Here is a 19,343-nt window from a genome sequence, read left to right as displayed (position 1 = left end):
TTTTGTACCAGTCTGCCATGAGGGACCTTGTCAAAAGCCTTACTGAAGTCCATATAGATAACATCCACTGCCCTCTTGCTTTTTATGTATGTGTAAAAAGTCTTGGGATTTTTCTTAACCCTATTTGCCAATGATTTTTCGTGACCCCTTTTAGCCCTCCTGACTCCTTGATTAAGTTCCTTCCTACTTTCCTTATATTCCACACAGGCTTCGTCTGTTCCCAGCCTTCTAGCCCTGACAAATGCCACCTTTTTTGTTTTGATGAAGCCTACAATATCTCTCGTTATCCAAGGTTCCCGAAATTTGCCATATTTATCCTTCTTCCGCACAAGAACATACCGGTCCTGAATTCCTTTCAACCGATATTTGAAAGTCTCCCACATGTCAGATGTTGATTTACCCTCAAACATCCGCCCCCAAACTAGGTTCTTCAGTTCCCGCCTAATATTGTTCTAATTAGCCTTCCCCCAATTTAGCACATTCACCCTAGGACCACTCTTATCTTTGTCCACCAGCACTTTAAAACTTACTGAATTGTGGTCACTGTTCCCAAAATGCTCCCCTACTGAAACTTCTGCCACCTGGGCGGCTCATTCCTCAATACCAGGTCCAGTACAGACCTTTCCCTAGTTGGACTATCTACATAATTCAATTCCCGGCCGGGTCACTGTCTGTGCAGAGTCTGCACGTTCTCCCCGTGTCTGCGTGGGTTTCCTCCGGGTGCTCCGGTTTGCTCCCACAGTCTTAAGATGTGCAGGTCGGTGGATTGGCCATGCTAAATTGCCCTTAGCGTCCAAAACATGTTAAGTCGGGGTTATTGGGTTACGGGATAGGGTAGATACGTGGGCTTCAGTGGGGTGCGCTTTGTAAGGGCCGGTGCAGATTCGATGGGCCGAATGGCCTCATTCTGCACTGTAAATTCTATGATCAAGTCTGCACCAGCCCTGCAAAAGAGCACCCTACCCAAACCCAATCTCTCGCCCTTTCCCTGTAACCCCACCCAAACTTGTTGACACTAAGGGGCATCCCGGAGCATACATTGGCGAGAGCATGCAGACGCTGCGACAACGGATGAACGGACATCGCACGACAATCGCCAGGCAGGAATGTTCCCTTCCAGTCGGGGAATACTTCAGCAGTCAAGGGCATTCAGCCTCTGATCTCCAGGTAAGCGTTCTCCAAGGCGGCCTTCAGGACGCGCGACAACGCAGAATCGCCGAGCAGAAACTTATAGCCAAGTTCCGCACACATGAGTACGGCCTCAACCGGGACCTTGGATTCATGTCGCATTACATCCCCCACCATCTGGCCTGGGTTTGCGAAATCCTACCAACTGTCCTGGCTTGAGACAATTCACACCTCTTTAACCTATGATTATCCCTCTCTCTAGTTGCTCCGTCTGGACCTGTAAAGACTTAATTACCTGCAACGACTTGCATTCAAAGTATCGTCTTGCATCTCTGACTCTGTCTATATATATGTTTCTGGAACCCACCTCTTCATTCACCTGAGGAAGGAGCAGCGCTCCGAAAGGTAGTGATTCAAAACAAACCTGTTGGACTTTAACCTGGTGTTGTAAGGTTTCTTACTGTGCCCATCCAATGTAGGCAGGCAGGCTACAATGTAGCTCCAGGCTACAACACGTCTATAAAAGTGAATGTTGCCACTGCAACCTGCACTCCTCTGAGTGGCCAGTTGGCTTAAGTGGCTGGTGTGGGTCAGATTAGTGCCAACATGGGGTTCGATCCCCAATCTGTCTGGGATGAATTTGGAACCCGTCTTCTTGCATGGTAGCACAGTGGTTAGCACTGTTGCTTCACAGCTCCAGGGTCCCAGGTTCGATTCCCGGCTTGGGTCACTGTCTGTGCGGAGTCTGCACGTTCTCCCCGTGTCTGAATGGCTTTCCTCCGGGTGCTCCGGTTTCCTCCCACAAGTCCCGAAAGACGTGCTGTCAGGTGAATTGGACATTCTGAATTCTCACTTTGTGACCTGAACAGGCGCCGGAATGTGGCGACGAGGGGATTTTCACAGTAACTTCATTGCAGTGTTAATGTAAGCCTACTTGTGACAATAAAGATTATTATTATTATTACCCCTGGTGGAGGTCGGAACTTCAAGAAGGTGTACTGAGGAATAAAAGGCCACTTTGCTCCTCGAGCCTGTTGCACAAATGCCGGAGCTGTTCCTCTTCTCCATTTATCCAGCTTGGTTCCCCATCCTTAAGGTAACTTCCTGAGGCCGAGTGCCCAGGACTGAACACAGTTATTGTAGATCATAGAATCAAAGACTTTACAATGCAGTAGGAGGCCATTCGGCCCATCAAGTCTGCACCGTCCCCTGGAAAGAGCACCCGACTTAAGCACAAACCTCCACCCTATTCCCGTAACCCAATAACCCCACCCAACCTTTTTGGACACTAAGGGCAATTTATCATGGCCAATCCACCTAATTTGCACATCTTTGGACTGTGGGAGGAAACCGGAGCACCCGGATGAAACCCACGCACAGACGGGGAGAACGTGCAGACTCCGCACAGACAGTCACCCGAGGCCAGAATTGAACCCGGGTCCCTGGCGCTGTGAAGCAGCAGTGCTAACTACTGTGTTGCCCTGGCGCTGTGAGGCAGCAGTGCTAACCACTGTGCCACGGTATCACCCCAAAATGGGCTCATTGACCAGAGCTTTATCTAACTGTATCATATCTTCCATCCCTTTGTATTCAGACTTCAAGACAAAGGCCACTTGATGATGTACATACGCATGAAGCAAACTTTAAAATGTGATGGAGTGATTAAAAAGTCACTTTAGTTGTGAAGTTTTACCCTTTATAGAAGCAGATGTTTAATTTCTCATGGTTCAGGCTCTGCTCAGACATCCGGGGACAACTTTATCCAGCTCACAATAGCACCACAAGATTGACCTGGTCTTCAAATTTCTTCCTCCAATGAATACTTGTTTTCACCTCCCTCATGCCTAATTACCCCCCTTGCCTTCAAATGCTGCCTCAGCCTCAGGAACACCCCTTCCTGGCCAACCAGCTCTTTACGCTGTTGGGTGCTGGGCAGTTAAAGCAAACATACAAAGTTACAAGTTCATTAACATTTACAAGTTATTAACAATAATAACTCCATCAATATGAATGCTCTTACCTGGAGGAAGCAAGTCCCCATTGGCTCATTTTCTTTGATTGATGTATTATAGAAATTGCTGCTGAATACTGGCTCATTATCATTCACATCCTGTATCGCTATGGTGACAGTGACGGAGGAGGACATGGGAGTATTTCCCCGATCAGTGGCCATCACCGTCAATCTGGGCGCAGGATCGGTTTCATAATCCAAAGTTGCGGCTGTGGTAATAACTCCAGTGACTTGATCGATGGTGAACCAATCAGAATGCGACTTTGTGTTGCTGACGATGCTGTACAGAATTTCACCGTTACTGCCCTCATCTTTATCGGTGGCTGTCACTTGCAGCACAAAACTTCCAGGGTACAGGACCTCTGGAATGGACTGTCTATATCCCATGTGATCAAAGACTGGAGGGTTGTCATTAACATCAGTCACGTGGATGGTAAATGTGGATTCAGCCCTCAATGGTGGTGTTCCAGAATCAGTTGCCATAACACTCAACTGGTACGCATCTTGTTCCTCTCTGTCTAACACCTGGTCCACGCAGATCAGATAAATAATATTGTCCTTTGTCGTCAGTCCAAATTTACCATCCCCACCATCCAGGGATACGTTGACTTTAGCATATTCTCCATAGTCAGGATCTGACACAGAGATCCTGGCTACAAATTGGCCAGGTTGAGCTCCCTCTGAGATGTGAGGTGAGCCATCTTCACTGAGAAAGATGATGGTGAGTGTGGGCTGATTGTCATTGTAATCCTTCACCTCGACAGTTACAAATGCTGTTGTTACCTCAGGCTCTGTGCCATTGTCTTTAGCTTGCACCACCAGCTCATGAACTTTCTTCATTTCGTAATCCAATCCTTTGTTTAATTTGATCACGCCCGTCTTCGAATCTATGGCAAAGTATTGATTGGGATCACTCTGTCTCCTGTTGATCTCATAAATTACCACACCATTATTCCCTTCGTCTACATCTGTGGCAAAGACCTGCAGAAGGCTGGTGCCGGGCTGTAAGCTCTCCGAGATCATGGTGTAGTATCGAGTCTGATTAAATATTGGAGCATTGTCATTCACATCCAATATGGAGACATCTAGTGTCATCTGACTTGTTCTGTGGGGAGATCCACCATCAAAAGCTTCAATCACCAAAGTGTAAGTGGATCGCTTCTCCCTGTCCAGGGGATTATTGACTACTAATTCCAGATCTAGTGTCTCTGCCATTCTCTTAGTTTCAAGCCGAAAGGCTTGTCCAATATTTCCATCTTTAATAAGATATCCCTGTGTGTTAAACTGGCCTCCATCTGCATCAATGGCCGAATCTAAACGGAACCTCGTCCCTACTGGTGTCTGCTCAGGAACATGAAGTTTCATTTGACTGTTGGGAAATACTGGAGAATTATCATTGATATCATTGACTATTATCACCACCTCCACTGCATCACCTCCCCAATTCACTGCAACAAACTTGTACATATCCCTGGACTCATGATCCAACACTTTGGCTGTTTTGATAATCCCAGTGGTTTCATCAATAATTAAATCAGAGGACATGCTGGTGCCATCAGTCTCATGAATAAAAAAGCTGCTGGTTGTGCGTCCAGGTGGGAGACCTGCATTGATATCTCCAATGATGGTGTAAGCCGGCTGTTCTTCATCAATTTGTAACATAAGAGGTTCATCTGAGCCAGCGACAGACCATCCAATCGAAACTCCTGACAACAGCTGAAGCCACAGGAAGATACTTTGGCATTTAGGCTGCGGATTCTTCAGTAAATCCATAATTACCAGCAATATAACTCCAATTAATGAAGCTGCAACCTCTGGTCTTCATACGAAGAATCTCTCCTGGCCTGGAAAAAAATTAATTCCAGTGTTAGTCACAGGTGTAGCAGGAGATTACTAACAATTAATTACTGCTAACCCAGTGAGAGTCAGTGTGTGTGGAACTGTACCCTAGTGACAGTCAGTGTGTGGGACCCGTACCCCAGTGAGAGTCAGTGTGTGTGGAGCCCGTACCCCAGTGAGAGTCAGTGTGTGTGGGACCCGTACCCCAATGAGAGTCAGTGTGTGTGGGACCCGTACCCCAGTGAGAGTCAGTGTGTGTGGGACCCGTACCCCAGTGAGAGTCAGTGTGTGTGGGACCCGTACCCCAGTGAGAGTCAGTGTGTGTGGAACCCGTACCCCAGTGAGAGTCAGTGTGTGTGGGACCCGTACCCCAGCGAGAGTCAGTGTGTGTGGGACCCGTACCCCAGTGAGAGTCAGTGTGTGTGGGACCCGTACCCCAGTGAGAGTCAGTTTGTGTGGGACCCGTACCCCAGTGAGAGTCAGTGTGTGTGGAACCCGTACCCCAGTGAGAGTCAGTGTGTGTGGGACCCGTACCCCAGTGAGAGTCAGTGTGTGTGGGACCCGTACCCCAGTGAGAGTCAGTGTGTGTGGGACCCGTACCCCAGTGAGAGTCAGTGTGTGTGGGACCCGTACCCCAGTGAGAGTCAGTGTGTGTGGGACCCGTACCCCAGTGAGAGTCAGTGTGTGTGGAACCCGTACCCCAGTGAGAGTCAGTGTGTGTGGGACCTGTACCCCAGTGAGTGTCAGTGTGTGTGGGACCCATACCTCAGTGATAGTCAGTGTGTGTGGGACCCGTACCCCAGTGAGAGTCAGTGTGTGTGGGACCCAGACCCCAGTGAGAGTCAGTGTGAGTGGGACCCGTACCCCACTGAGAATCAGTGTGTGTGGAACACTTACCCCAGTGAGAGTCAGTGTGTGTGGGACCCGTACCCCAGTGAGAGTCAGTGTGTGTGGGACCTGTACCCCAGTGAGTGTCAGTGTGTGTGGGACCCATACCTCAGTGAGAGTCAGTGTGTGTGGGACCCGTACCCCAGTGAGAGTCAGTGTGTGTGGGACCCAGACCCCAGTGAGAGTCAGTGTGAGTGGGACCCGTACCCCACTGAGAATCAGTGTGTGTGGAACACTTACCCCAGTGAGAGTCAGTGTGTGTGGGACCCGTACCCCACTGAGGATCAGTGTGTGTGGAACACTTACCCCAGTGAGAGTCAGTGCGTGTGGGACCAGTACCCCAGTGAGAGTCAGTGTGTGTGGGACCTGTACACCAATGAGATTCAGTGTGTGTGGAACCCGTGCCCCAGTGAGATCAGTGTGTTTGTGGGACCTGTACCCCAGTGAGAGTCAGTGTGTTTGGGACCTGCACACCAGTGAGTGTCTGTATGTGTGGGACCCGCACCCCAGTGAGAGTCAGTGTGTGTGGAACCCGTACCCCAGTGAGAGTCTGTATGTGTGGGACCCACACCCCAGTGAGAGTCAGTGTGTGTGGGACCCACACCCTAGTGAGAGTCAGTGTGTGTGGGACCCATACCCCAGTGAGTGAGAGTCAGTGTGTGTGGGACCCGTACCCCAGTAAGAATCAGTGTTTGTGGAACCCATACCCCAGTGAGAGTCAGTGTGTGTGGAACCCGTACCCCAGTGAGAGTCAGTGTGTGTGGAACCCGTACCCCAGTGAGAATCAGTGTGTGTGGGACCTGTACCCCAATGAGATTCAGTGTATATGGAACCCGTAACCCAGTGAGAGTCAGTGTGTGTGTGGGACCTGTACCCCAGTGAGAGTCAGTGTGTGTGGGACCTGTATCCCAGTGAGAGTCAGTGTTTGTGGGACCCGTACCCCGTGTGAGAGTATGTGTGTGTGGGACCCGTACCCCAGTGAGAGTCAGTGTGTGTGGGACTATATTCCAGTGACAGTCGCTGTGTGTGTAACCCATACCCCAGTGAGAGTCAGTGTGTGTGGGACCCATACCCCAGTGAGAGTCAGTGCGTGTGGAACCCGTTCCCCAGTTAGAGTCAGTGTGTGTAGGACCCGTACCCCAGTGAGAGTCCGTGTGTGTGGGGCCCGTACCCCCGTGAGAGTCAGTGTGTGTGGAACCCGTACCCCAGTGAGAGTCAGTGTGTGTGGGACCTGTACCCCAGTGAAAGTCAGTGTGTGGGGGACATGTACCCGAATGAGATTCAGTGCGTGTGGAACCCGTACCCCAGTGAAAGTCAGTGTGTGTGGGCCCTGTATCCCAGTGAAAGTCAGTGTGTGTGGGACCCGTACTCCAGTGAGTGTCTGTATTTGTGGGACCCGCACCCCAGCGAGAGTCTGTATGTGTGGGACCCGCACCCCAGTGAGAGTCAGTGTGTGTGGGACCCCTACCCCAGTGAGAATCAGTGTCTGTGGAACCCATACCCCAGTGAGAGTCAGTGTGTGTGGAACCCGTACCCCAGTGAGAATCAGTGTGTGTGGAACCCATGACCCAGTGAGAGTCAGTGTGTGTGGAACCCGTATCCCAGTGAGAGTCAGTGTGTGTGGAACCCGTACCCCAGTGAGAATCAGTGTGTGTGGAACCCATACCCCAGTGAGAGTCAGTGTGTGTGGAACCCGTATCCCAGTGAGAGTCAGTGTGTGTCGGACCCGTACCCCAATGAGAATCACTGTGTGTGGAACCCATACCCCAGTGAGAGTCAGTGTGTGTGGGACCCACACCCTAGTGAGAGTCAGTGTGTGTGGGACCCATACCCCAGTGAGTGAGAGTCAGTGTGTGTGGGACCCGTACCCCAGTGACAGTCAGTGTGTGTGGAACCCGTACCCCAGTGAGAATCAGTGTGTGTGGAACCCATACCCCAGTGAGAGTCAGTGTGTGTGGAATCCATACCCCAGTGAGAGTCAGTGTGCGTGGAATTCGTCCCCCAGTGAGTGTCTGTGTGTGTGGGACCCCTACCCCAGTGAGAGTCAGTGTGTGTGGAACCCCTACCCCAGTGAGAGTCAGTGTGTGTGGAACCCATACCCCAGTGAGAGTCAGTGTGTGTGGAATCCATACCCCAGTGAGAGTCAGTGTGCGTGGAATTCGTCCCCCAGTGAGTGTCTGTGTGTGTGGGACCCCTACCCCAGTGAGAGTCAGTGTGTGTGGAACCCCTACCCCAGTGAGAGTCAGTGTGTGCGGAATCCATACCCCAGTGAGAGTCAGTGTGTGTGGAACCCCTACCCCAGTGAGAGTCAGTGTGTGTGGAACCCCTACCCCAGTGAGAGTCAGTGTGTGCGGAATCCATACCCCAGTGAGAGTCAGTGTGTGTGGAACTCGTACCCCAGTGAGAGTCAGTGTGTGTGGAACCCGTATCCCAGTGAGAGTCAGTGTGTGTCGGACCCGTACCCCAATGAGAATCAGTGTGTGTGGAACCCATACCCCAGTGAGAGTCAGTGTGTGTGGGAGCCGTACCCCAGTGACGGTCAGTGTGTGTGGAACCCGTACCCCAGTGAGAATCAGTGTGTGTGGAACCCATACCCCAGTGAGAGTCAGTGTGTGTGGAATGCATTCCCAGTGAGAGTCAGTGTGCGTGGAATTCGTCCCCCAGTGAGTGTCTGTGTGTGTGGGACCCCTACCCCAGTGAGAGTCAGTGTGTGTGGAACCCCTACCCCAGTGAGAGTCAGTGTGTGCGGAATCCATACCCCAGTGAGAGTCAGTGTGTGTGGGACCAATACCCCAGTGAGAGTCAGTGTGTGTGGAATCCATACCCCAGTGCGTGTCAGTGTGTGTGGAACTCGTACCCCAGTGAGAGTCAATCTGTGTGGAATCCGTCCCCCAGTGAGTGTCAGTGTGTGTGGGACCCATACCCCAGTGAGAGTCTGTGTGTGTGGGTCCCGTACCCCAGTGAAAATGAAATGAAATGAAAAATGAAATGAAAATGATAATCGCTTCTTGTCACAAGTAGGCTTCAAAATGAAGTTACTGTGAAAAGACCCTAGTCGCCACATTCCGGCACCTGTTCGGGGAGGCTGTTACGGGGATCGAACCGTGCTGCTGGTCTGCCTTGGTCTTCTTGCAAAGCCAGCGATTTAGCCCTGTGCTAAACAGCCCCTTAGAGCACCCCAGTGAGAGTCAGTGTGTGTGGAACCCGTACCCCAGTGAGAGTCAGTGTGTGTGGGACTGTATCCCAGTGACAGTCAGTGTGTGTGGGACCTGTACCCCAGTGAGAGCCAGTGTCCATGGAACTGTACCCCAGTAAGAGTCAGTGTGTGTGGAACCCGTATCCCAGTGAGAGTCAGTGTGCGTGTGGGACCCGTACCCCAGTGAGAGTCAGTGTGTGCGGGACCCGTACCCCAGTGAGAGTTAGTGTGTGTGGAACCCATACCCCAGTGAGAGTCAGTGTGTGTGGGATCCGTACCACAGTGAGAGTCAGTGTGTGTGGGACCCGTACCCCAGTGAGAGTCAGTGTGTTTGGGACCCGTACCCCAGTGAGAGTCAATGTGTGTGGAACCCGTACCCCAGTGAGAGTCAGTGTGTGCGGGACCCGTACCCCAGTGAGAGTTAGTGTGTGTGGAACCCATACCCCAGTGAGAGTCAGTGTGTGTGGGATCCGTACCACAGTGAGAGTCAGTGTGTGTGGGACCCGTACCCCAGTGAGAGTCAGTGTGTTTGGGACCCGTACCCCAGTGAGAGTCAATGTGTGTGGAACCCGTACCCCAGTGAGAGTCAGTGTGTGCGGGACCCGTACCCCAGTGAGAGTTAGTGTGTGTGGAACCCATACCCCAGTGAGAGTCAGTGTGTGTGGGATCCGTACCACAGTGAGAGTCAGTGTGTGTGGGACTCGTACCCCAGTGAGAGTCAGTGTGTTTGGGACCCATACCCCAGTGAGAGTCAATGTGTGTGGAACCCGTACCCCAGTGAATGTCAGTGTGTGTGGAACCCGTACCCCAGTGAGAGTCAGTGTGTGGAATCCATACCCCAGTGAGAGTCAGTGTGTGTGGGACCCGTACCCCAGTGAGAGTCAGTGTGTGTGGAACCCGTACCCCAGTGAGAGTCAGTGTGTGTGGGACCCGCACCCCAGTGAGAGCCAGTGTGTGTGGGACTGTATCCCAGTGAGAGTCAGTGTGTGTGGAACCCGTACCCCAGTGAGAGTCAGTGTGTGTGGGTCCCGTACCCCAGTGAGAGTCAGTGTGTGTGGGACCCGTACCCCAGTGAGAGTCAGTGTGTGTGGGACCCGTACCCCAGTGAGAGTCAGTGTGTGGGACCCGTACCCCAGTGAGGGTCAGGGTGTGTGGGACCCGCACCCCAGTGAGAGTCAGTGTGTGTGGGACCCGTACCCCAGTGAGAGTCAGTGTGTGTGGGACCCGTACCCCAGTGAGAGTCAGTGTGTGTGGGACCCGTACCCCAGTGAGAGTCAGTGGGCGGGGTTCTCTGAGCCCATGCCGGTTTGGAAAATCGCCGTGCCGGGCACGATTCGCGCGACGACGCCCCGACGCCGGTCCGCTGATTCTCCGGTGTGGAACCCCTATCCCTGAGTCAGAACTCTAAAATCTGACCCTAAGTTCAACTCAGTATGCTCAGAATTGAACACATTACCCCAGGTCAGCCTGTGTAATTCATTAGCATAGAAAGCGGTTGAGGCCAATGTTTTTATTGTCACGCCATCGCGCGATAATCACCAGGCAGGAATGTTCCCTTCCAGTCGGGGAACACTTCAGCAGTCAAGGGCATTCAGCCTCTGATCTCCGGGTAAGCGTTCTCCAAGGCGACCTTCAGGACCCGCGACAACGCAGAATCGCCGAGCAGAAACTTATAGCCAAGTTCCGCACACATGAGTGCGGCCTCAACCGGGACCTGGGATTCATGTCGCATTACATTCATCCCCCACCATCTGGCCTGCGAAATCCTACCAACTGTCCTGGCTTGAGACAATTCACACCTCTTTAACCTGGGGTTACCCCATCTCTGGATCTGTAAAGATTTAATCACCTGCTAATGCTCGCACCACCTCCTCCGGCAGCGAGTTCCAGGCACCCACTACCCTCTGCGTAAAAGACTTGCCTCGTACATCTACTCTAAACCTTGCCCCTTTCACCTTAAACCTATGCCCCCTAGTAATTGACCCCTCTACCCTGGGGAAAAGCCTCTGACTATCCACCTCTGTCTATGCCCCTCATAATTTTGTAGACCTCTATCAAGTCGCCCCTCAACCTCCTTTGTTCCAGTGAGAACAAACAGAGTTTATTCAACCGCTCCTCATAGCTAATGCCCTCCATACCAGGCAACATTCTGGTAAATTTCTTCTGCACCCTCTCTAAAGCCTCCACATCCTTCTGGTAGTGTGGCGACCAGAATTGAACACTATACTCCAAGTGTGGCCTAACTAAAGTTCGATGCAGCTGCAACATGACTTGTCAATTCTTATACTCAAAGCCCCGGTCAATGAAGCAAGCAAGTACAAGAACACAGTAATCTGCTCCATTGCACAGGACTTTGTTAAGACCACAGCTGGAATACTGTGTGCAGTATTGCTCTCCATATTTAAGTAATGATGTCCTGGCACTGCTGGCAATACAGCAAGGTTCATTAGTTTGGTTCCTGAGGTGAGCAATAAGAGCTGAGTAAATTGTGCTGTACTCTCTCGAGTTTAGAAGAATAAGAGTTGTTCTCAAGGACACTTTGAAGTTCAAGGGCTCAGCAGGGTCAGCACAGAGGTTGTTTCCCTGAGCTGGGAAATGGAAACATCTGAAATAGGAGCAGGAAGAGGCCATTCAGCCCGTCAACCCTGCTTCACCATTCATTATGATCATGCCTGATCATCCAACTCAACAGCCTAATCCCGCTTCCCCCCCATATCCTTTGGCCCAGCAAGTCACTGCTGTTCAGTGGGCTAGCACGGCAGCGGAGTGCTGCGTGCTGCCGTCCGGCGCCCCTGCATGGCCGTCTCAGCGCCAGCGCATGGTTGCCATCTCCGTGCAACATGGCGGAGACCGACAGCGGGCCCGTGCGGAAGGATGTATGCCCCCTCTAGATCGCGGGCACCAGCCAATCTGAAGCCCCCAATCGCGGGCCTGGACCCCGTGAAGGTGCCCCCGGTGTCAGATCCCCCCGCCCCCCGACCAGGACGTCCACCGAGGCCACGGGTCCGAGCTCTCGCCGGGTGGTAACAGGTTAGAACCATTCCGGCGGGACTCGGCGGGAATTCGGCCGGTCGACCGTGGGGAATCGCCGCGGGGCCTCTGTCAGTGGCCCCCAGCCGTCGCTGCGACCACCGCGCGGGCGCCAGAGAATCGCATCCCAGCGTCAGAGTGGTGTGGCGGGAATTGCCTGCATCCCCGCCGATTCTCCGACCCGGCGCGGGCTCGGAGAATCCCGCCGACAATGTGTTGACCACAACTATTTCCTGTGGTAACAAATTCCACAGCCTCACCGCTCTCTGGGTGAAGAAATGTCTCCTCTTCTCTGTCCTAAATGGTCAATCCGTATCCCCAGACTGTGACCCCTGGTTCTGGACACACCCACCATCAGGAACATCCTTCCTGCATCTACCCTGTCCAGTCCTGTTAGAATTTTATAGGCTTTATGAGATCCCCCCTCATTTTTCTGAACGGGCGCAGCATGGTAGCGCAGTGGTTAGCACGGTGGCTTCACAGCGCCAGGGTCCCAGGTTCGATTCCCGGCTTGGGTCACTGTCTGTGCGAAGTCTGCGCGTTCTCCCCGTGTGTACGTGGGTTTCCTCCGGGTGCTCCGGTTTCCTCCCACAGTCCAAAGATGTACAGGTTAGGTGGATTGGCCGTGATAAATTGCCCTTAGTGACCAAAAAGGTTAGGAGGGGTTATTGAGTTACGGGGATAGGGTGGAAGTGAGGGCTTAAGTGGGTCGGTGCAGACTCGATGGGCCGAATGGCCTCCTTCTGCACTGTATGTTCTATCTTCTATGAACAACAACGAATATAATCCCAACCGATTCAATCTCTCATCGTTTGTCAGTCCCGCCATCCCTGGAATCAGTCTGGTAAACCTTCGCTGCACTCCCTCCGAGAGCAAGAACATCCTTCCTCAGAGAAGGAGACCAAAACTGCCCACAATACTCCAGGTGTGGACTCACCAAGGCCCTGGACAATTGCAGAAAATGTTCCTCTATAAAATCTTTGATAATGGATTCTAGAATTTTCCCCACTACTGACGTCAGGCTGACTGGTCTATACGGGCACACAGTCTCAGCAAAAGTGCTCAATTATTTAAGGCTGCGTTGAAGAGAAACATCTTCACTCAAAAGAGTAAATTTTTGGAATTCTGCAATCGAAAGGATAGTAGATGCTCATCATTGAATAGATTAAAGGGCTGGAATTGACATATTTTTGATCATTCAGGGAGTTTGAGGGATACGGACATGGGCTGGAAAATGGAACTCAGACAGGTCACCCACAAATATACTGAATGCTGCAGTCAACTCACGGGACCCGTGGATCACTCCTGCTCATCATCTAATATACCATGCTTTGTCCCATATCCTTAATTCCTTTGGTTGATAAAATATATCTAATCACAGATTTAAAATTCATAATTGATCAATCATACGTGGAAGAGAGTTTAAAACTTCTACCATCCTTTGTTTGTTTGGTTGTGATTTACATCACAGAAGGAGGCCATTCGGCCAATCATGTCTGCATCGGCTCCTGAAAGAGCTACCAAGCTAGTCCCATTCCCCAGCCCTATCGCCGTAACCCTAAATTCATCACTTTAAAATAAATATCTCTTTTGAAACCTCCTATGAAATCCACCTCCACCACTCTCCCAGGCAGCACATTCTAAACCCCAACAACTCTCTGAATGAAGAAGCTTCTCCTCATCTCACTCCGAGCTCTCTTGCTGACCATCTTGAAATTGTGACCCCTAGTCACTGACTTACCAACTAGTGAAAACAGGATATCCATCTTTACTCTGTCAAAATTGTTCAGACCTTGAACACCTCAATAAGGTCGCCTCTTAATCTTCTCTGCTCCAAGGAGAACAAGCCCAATTTCACAGAATCACAAAAAAACAGTGCAGAAAAGGCCCTTCGGCCCATCGAGTCTGCACCACCGCATGAAAGGCCCTCATCTGCCAATCCTAATCCCATTTGCCAGCAGGTGGCCCATAGCCTTGAATGTTAAGACGTGCCAAGTGCTCATCCAGGTACGTTTTGAAGGATGTCATGTGAGAGTACCTTTAAGACATGGATGTTTAAGCAATGTACCTTTAAGAAAACAATGATGTCAGAGAGTGGGTGGAGCTGAGGTCAGGTCAGCCATTTTGCAGTTTAGTTTTGCAGGTTTTGTTTGAAAAGAGCTTGTGTGTGTCTGTGTTTTGCAGTGAGCTGGATGTCTGCCATAAAAGACCATCTCTGGATCATTTGGGTGATTTAAACTTATAATAGTGAAGCCTTTAACCTTTGTTATTTTGTTTGAAGGTGTTAAGTCTCTTGGAAGTTTGAAGGAACATTTTAAGGAATTATTTACTGTTGCAATATTTTCTGAGTTATCTTTGAAGGAGTGTTAAGAGAGCCAATGTTTATTTAAGATGTTAAGTTCAGTTCATGGAATAAACAGTGTTTTGTGTTTAAAAAACCCACGTGTCCATAATTGCACTCCCACACCTAGAGAACAAGCCGTGTGTTAGGAAAAGCAACAGATCCATTAAAGGGAGAGGTTGGTTGAACTCCATGATACATTTTGGGGTTCTGAAAAGGCCTCATCCATAACAATTGGGGACTCGAGGGGGATAAAAGTCTATCTATTGGATTGGCTTTTGTGAACTTAAAGACAGTGAAGGATTGTTGCTTTTCCGGTGTGGTATTTTAGTTTAAGTGGGGAGAGTGTTGTGGACAATGGATCTTTCAGAGGCTCAGAAGTTTTTGGGGGTGGAGAAGGTCACACGCAGTACTTTACGGACAGAAACAAAAAGCAGACTGTTAGATTTGGTAAGAACATTGCAGTTAACATTACCTGACAAAATGCGAAAAGATGAGGTAATTATGGCGGTGGTTAAGCATTTAAAGTTGCTGGAGATAGAGTTTAACTCATTGGAAATGGCAAAAATGCAGTTGCAAATTAAACAAATGGAACATGAGAAAAATGGAACCGTGGCGAAGGCGGAAGGAAAAGAGTGCCCCCACGGCACAGGCCCACTCGCGGATTGGAGGGGCTGTTTAGCACAGGGCTAAATCGCTGGCTTTGAAAGCAGACCAAGGCAGGCCAGCAGCACGGTTCAATTCCCGTAACAGTCTCCCCGAACAGGCGCCGGAATGTGGCGACTAGGGGCTTTTCACAGGAACTTCATTTGAAGCCGACTTGTGACAATAAGCGATTTTCATTTTCATTTCATTTCATTAAAGCGGCTGGCAAACGAGAGTGAGAGAGTGGAAAAAGAAAGAGAAAGAGAGAGAGAGGAAAAAGAAAGAGAGAGAGAGAGGAAAAAGAAAGAGAAAGAGAGAGAGAGGAAAAAGAAAAGGAGAGAGAAGAAAGGAGAAAAGAAAGAATAGCCCGAGCAGAACAAAAAGAAAAAGAAAGGGAGATACAGATCAGGGAAAAAGATAAAGAGAGGGAGTTTGAACTTCAGAAAATGGCCATGAAACATGACAATCAGTTAAAATTGGCAGACGTAAAGGGAAACGGACAGTTGGACGATAGTGATGAGGATAGTGAGAAAGAGCGTCATAGTCGAAGGCTTGGTGGGAATCTATTTAAATATGTCCAAGCATTGCCAAGGTTTGACGAGAAGGAAGTGGAAGCCTTTTTCATTTCATTTGAGAAGGTAGCTAAACAAATGAAATGGCCACAGGACATGTGGGTGTTACTGATTCAAACAAAGCTGGTAGGTAGAGCTAGTGAAGTGTTTGCGTCACTACTGGAGGAGGTATCTGGACGTATGAGGAGGTGAAGAAACCCATCTTAAGTGCACATGAGCGAGTGCCTGAAGCTTACAGACAAAGGTTTAGAAATTTAAGGAAATAATTTGGTCAAACATACATGGGGCGAAATTCTCCGTAATCGGCGTCATGTCCGCCGACCGGCGCCAAAACCGGCGCAAATCAGTCCGGCCTCACGCTCCCCCAAAGGTGCGGAATCCTCCGCATCTTGAGGGGCCGAGCCCTAACCTTGAGGGGCTAGGCCTGCGCCGGACTGATTTCCGCCCCGCCACCTGGCGGGAAAGGCCTTTGGTGCCCCGCCAGCTGGCGCGGAAATGACATTGCCGGGCGGCGCATGCGCTGGAGCGTCAGCGGCCGCTCACGGCATCCCCGCACATGCGCAGTGGAGGGGGTCTCTTCCGCCTCTGCCATGGTGGAGACCGTGGCGAAGGCGGAAGGAAAAGAGTGCCCCCACGGCACAGGCCCGCCCGCGGATCGGTGGGCCCCGATCGCGGGCCAGGCCACCGTGGGGGCCCTCCCCGGGGCGAGATCGCCCCGCCCCCCCCCAGGACCCCGGAGCCCGCCCGCGCCGCCTTGTCCCGCCGGTAAGGTAGGTGGTTTAATCCACACCGGCGGGACAGGCATTCTAGCAGCGGGACTTCGGCCTATCCGGGCCGGAGAATCGCCGGGGGGGGCCCGCCAACCGGCGCGGCGCGATTCCCGCCCCCGCCGAATCTCCGGTGCCGGAGAATTCGGCAACGGGCGGGGGCGGGATTCACGCCAGCCCCCGGCGATTCTCCGACCCAGCGGGGGGTCGGAGAATCTCGCCCATGGAGTTCGAAAGGCTCAAACAGAGTAATTTTGATAGGTGGATAAGGGCTTTGAAAATAGACCAAAGGTATGAAGCTCTCAGAGAAATTATACTTTAGGAGGAGTTTATAAATTCAATTCCTGATGTAGTGAGAACTCATGTGGACGAACAGAGGGTTAAAACTGCGAGATTAGCAGCGGAAATGGCAGATGATTATGAAAAGACAGAGCAAGAGTAGGAAGGCAGTGCAGGTGTCCTCTGCGGTCATCTCCCTGCAAAACACATATACCGCTTTGGATACTGTTGAGGGAGATGGCTCACCAGGGGAAGGCAGCAACAGCCAGGTTCATGGCACCGTGGCTGGCTCTGCTGCACAGCTGGGCAGGAAGAAGAAGGGCAGGGCTACAGTGATAGGGGACTCAATTGTAAAGGGAATAGACAGGGGGTTCTGCGGACGCAATCGAGACTCCAGGATGGTATGTTGCCTCCCTGGTGCAAGGGTCAAGGATGTCTCGGAGCGGCTGCAGGATATTCTGGGGGGAGGAGGGTGAACAGCCAGCTGTCGTGGTGCACATAGGCACCAACGATATAGGTTAAAAAATGGGACGAGGTCCTACAAGCTGAATTCAGGGAGTTAGGAGTTAAACTAAAAAGTAGGACCTCAAAGGTAGTAATCTCAGGATTGCTATCTGTGCCACGAACTAGTCAGAGTAGGAATGTCAGGATAGATAGGATGAATGCGTGGCTCGAAAGATGGTGCAAGAGGGAGGGATTCAAATGTCGATTGGTTTAACCAGGTCAGTCAAGGCAGCCTTGAGGAGGAGTTTATAGAATGTATCCGCGATAGTTTCCTCGAACAGTATGTAATGGAACCTACGAGGGAACAAGCGGTCCTAGATCTGGTCCTGTGTAATGAGACAGGATTCAGGATCTCATAGTTAGGGATCCTCTCGGAAGGAGCGATCACAATATGGTGGAATTTAAAATACAGATGGAGGGTGAGAAGGTAAAATCAAGCACTCGTGTTTTGTGCTTAAACAAAGGAGATTACAATGGGATGAGAGAAGAACTAGCTAAGGTAGACTGTGAGCAAAGACTTTATGGTGAAACAGTTGAGGAACAGTGGAGAACCTTCCAAGCGATTTTTCACAGTGCTCAGCAAAGGTTTATACCAACAAAAAGGAAGAACGGTCGAAAGAGGGAAAATCGACCGTGGATATCTAAGGAAATAAGGGAGAGTATCAAATTGAAGGAAAAAGCATACAAAGTAGCAAAGATTAGTGGGAGACTAGAGGACTGGGAAATCTTTAGGGGGCAACAGAAAGCTACTAAAAAAGCTATAAAGAAGAGTAAGATAGATTATGAGAGTAAACTTGCTCAGAATATAAAAACAGATATACAAATATATAAAACAGATTCTACAAATACATAAAACAAAAAAGAGTGGCTAAGGTAAATATTGGTCCTTTATAGGATGAGAAGGGAGATTTAATAATGGGAGATGAGGAAATGGCTGAGGAACTGAACAGGTTTTTTGGGTCGGTCTTCACAGTGGAAGACACAAATAACATGCCAGTGACTGATGGAAATTAGGCTATGACAGGTGAGGACCTTGAGATGATTGTTATCACCAAGGAGGTAGTGATGGGCAAGCTAATGGGGCTAAAGGTAGACAAGTCTCCTGGCCCTGATGGAATGCATCCCAGAGTGCTAAATGAGATGGCTAGGGAAATTGCAAATGCACTGGTGATAATTTACCAAAATTCAATAGACTCTGGGGTGGTCCCGGCGGATTGGAAATCAGCAAACGTGACACCACTGTTTAAAAAAGGAGGTAAGCAGAAAGTGGGTAATTATAGGCCAGTGAGCTTAACTTCGGTAGTAGGGAAGATGCTGGAATCTATCATCAAGGAAGAAATAGCGAGGCATCTGGATGGAAATTGTCCCATTGGGCAGACGCAACATGGGTTCTTGTCCCATTGGGCAGACGCAGCATGGGTTCATAAAGGGCAGGTTGTGCCTAACTAATTTGGTGGAATTTGTTGAGGACATTAACAGTGCGATAGATAACGGGGAGCCAATGGATGTGGTATATCTGGATTTCCGGAAAGCCTTTGACAAGGTGCCACACAAAAAGTTGCTGCATAAGATAAAGATGCATGGCATTCAGGGGAAAGTAGTAGCATAGATAGAGGATTGGTTAATTAATAGAAAGCAAAGAGTGGGGATTAATGGGTGTTTCTCTGGTTGGCAATCAGTAGCGAGTGGTGTCCCTCAGGGATCAGTGTTGGGCCCACAACTGTTCACAATTTACATAGATGATTTGGAGTTGGGGACCAAGGGCAATGTGTCCAAGTTTGCAGACGACACTAAGATGAGTGGTAAAGCAAAAAGTGCAGAGGATACTGGAAGTCTGCAGAGGGATTTGGATAAGCTAAGTGAATGGGCTAGGGTCTGGCAGATGGACTACAATGTTGACAAATGTGAGGTTATCCATTTTGGTAGGAATAACAGCAAAAGGGACTATTATTTAAATGATAAAATATTAAAACATGCTGCTGTGCAGAGAGACCTGGGTGTGCTAGTGCATGAGTCGCAAAAAGTCGGTTTACAGGTGCAACAGGTGATTAAGAAGGCAAATGGAATTTTGTCCTTCATTGCTAGAGGGATGGAGTTTAAGACTAGGGAGGTTATGCTGCAATTGTATAAGGTGTTAGTGAGG

At 50.3% G+C, this 19,343-nt stretch overlaps 1 protein-coding gene across 2 annotated transcripts in view; it reads right to left on the bottom strand.

The window, feature by feature from the left end:
* The window catches only part of LOC140392184 (protocadherin-16-like), a 567,611-nt gene that overhangs the window by 520,666 nt on the left and 27,602 nt on the right, over nt 1–19,343 (bottom strand). The window contains exon 2 of one of the 2 annotated variants that reach the window (XM_072477567.1): nt 3,149–4,983. In XM_072477567.1, the coding sequence (XP_072333668.1) occupies nt 3,149–4,912 (1,764 nt within the window). In that variant the 5' untranslated portion in view covers nt 4,913–4,983. The remainder of the gene's footprint in view (nt 1–3,148; nt 4,984–19,343) is intronic. The other variant, XM_072477568.1, reaches the window with a different exon arrangement.

Source organism: Scyliorhinus torazame, chromosome 15, assembly GCF_047496885.1.
Source record: "Scyliorhinus torazame isolate Kashiwa2021f chromosome 15, sScyTor2.1, whole genome shotgun sequence".
Classification (NCBI taxonomy): Eukaryota; Metazoa; Chordata; class Chondrichthyes; order Carcharhiniformes; family Scyliorhinidae; genus Scyliorhinus; species Scyliorhinus torazame.
The sequence above is the reverse complement of the archived record's forward strand: the minus strand, read 5'-3'. Positions and strand labels throughout refer to the sequence as shown.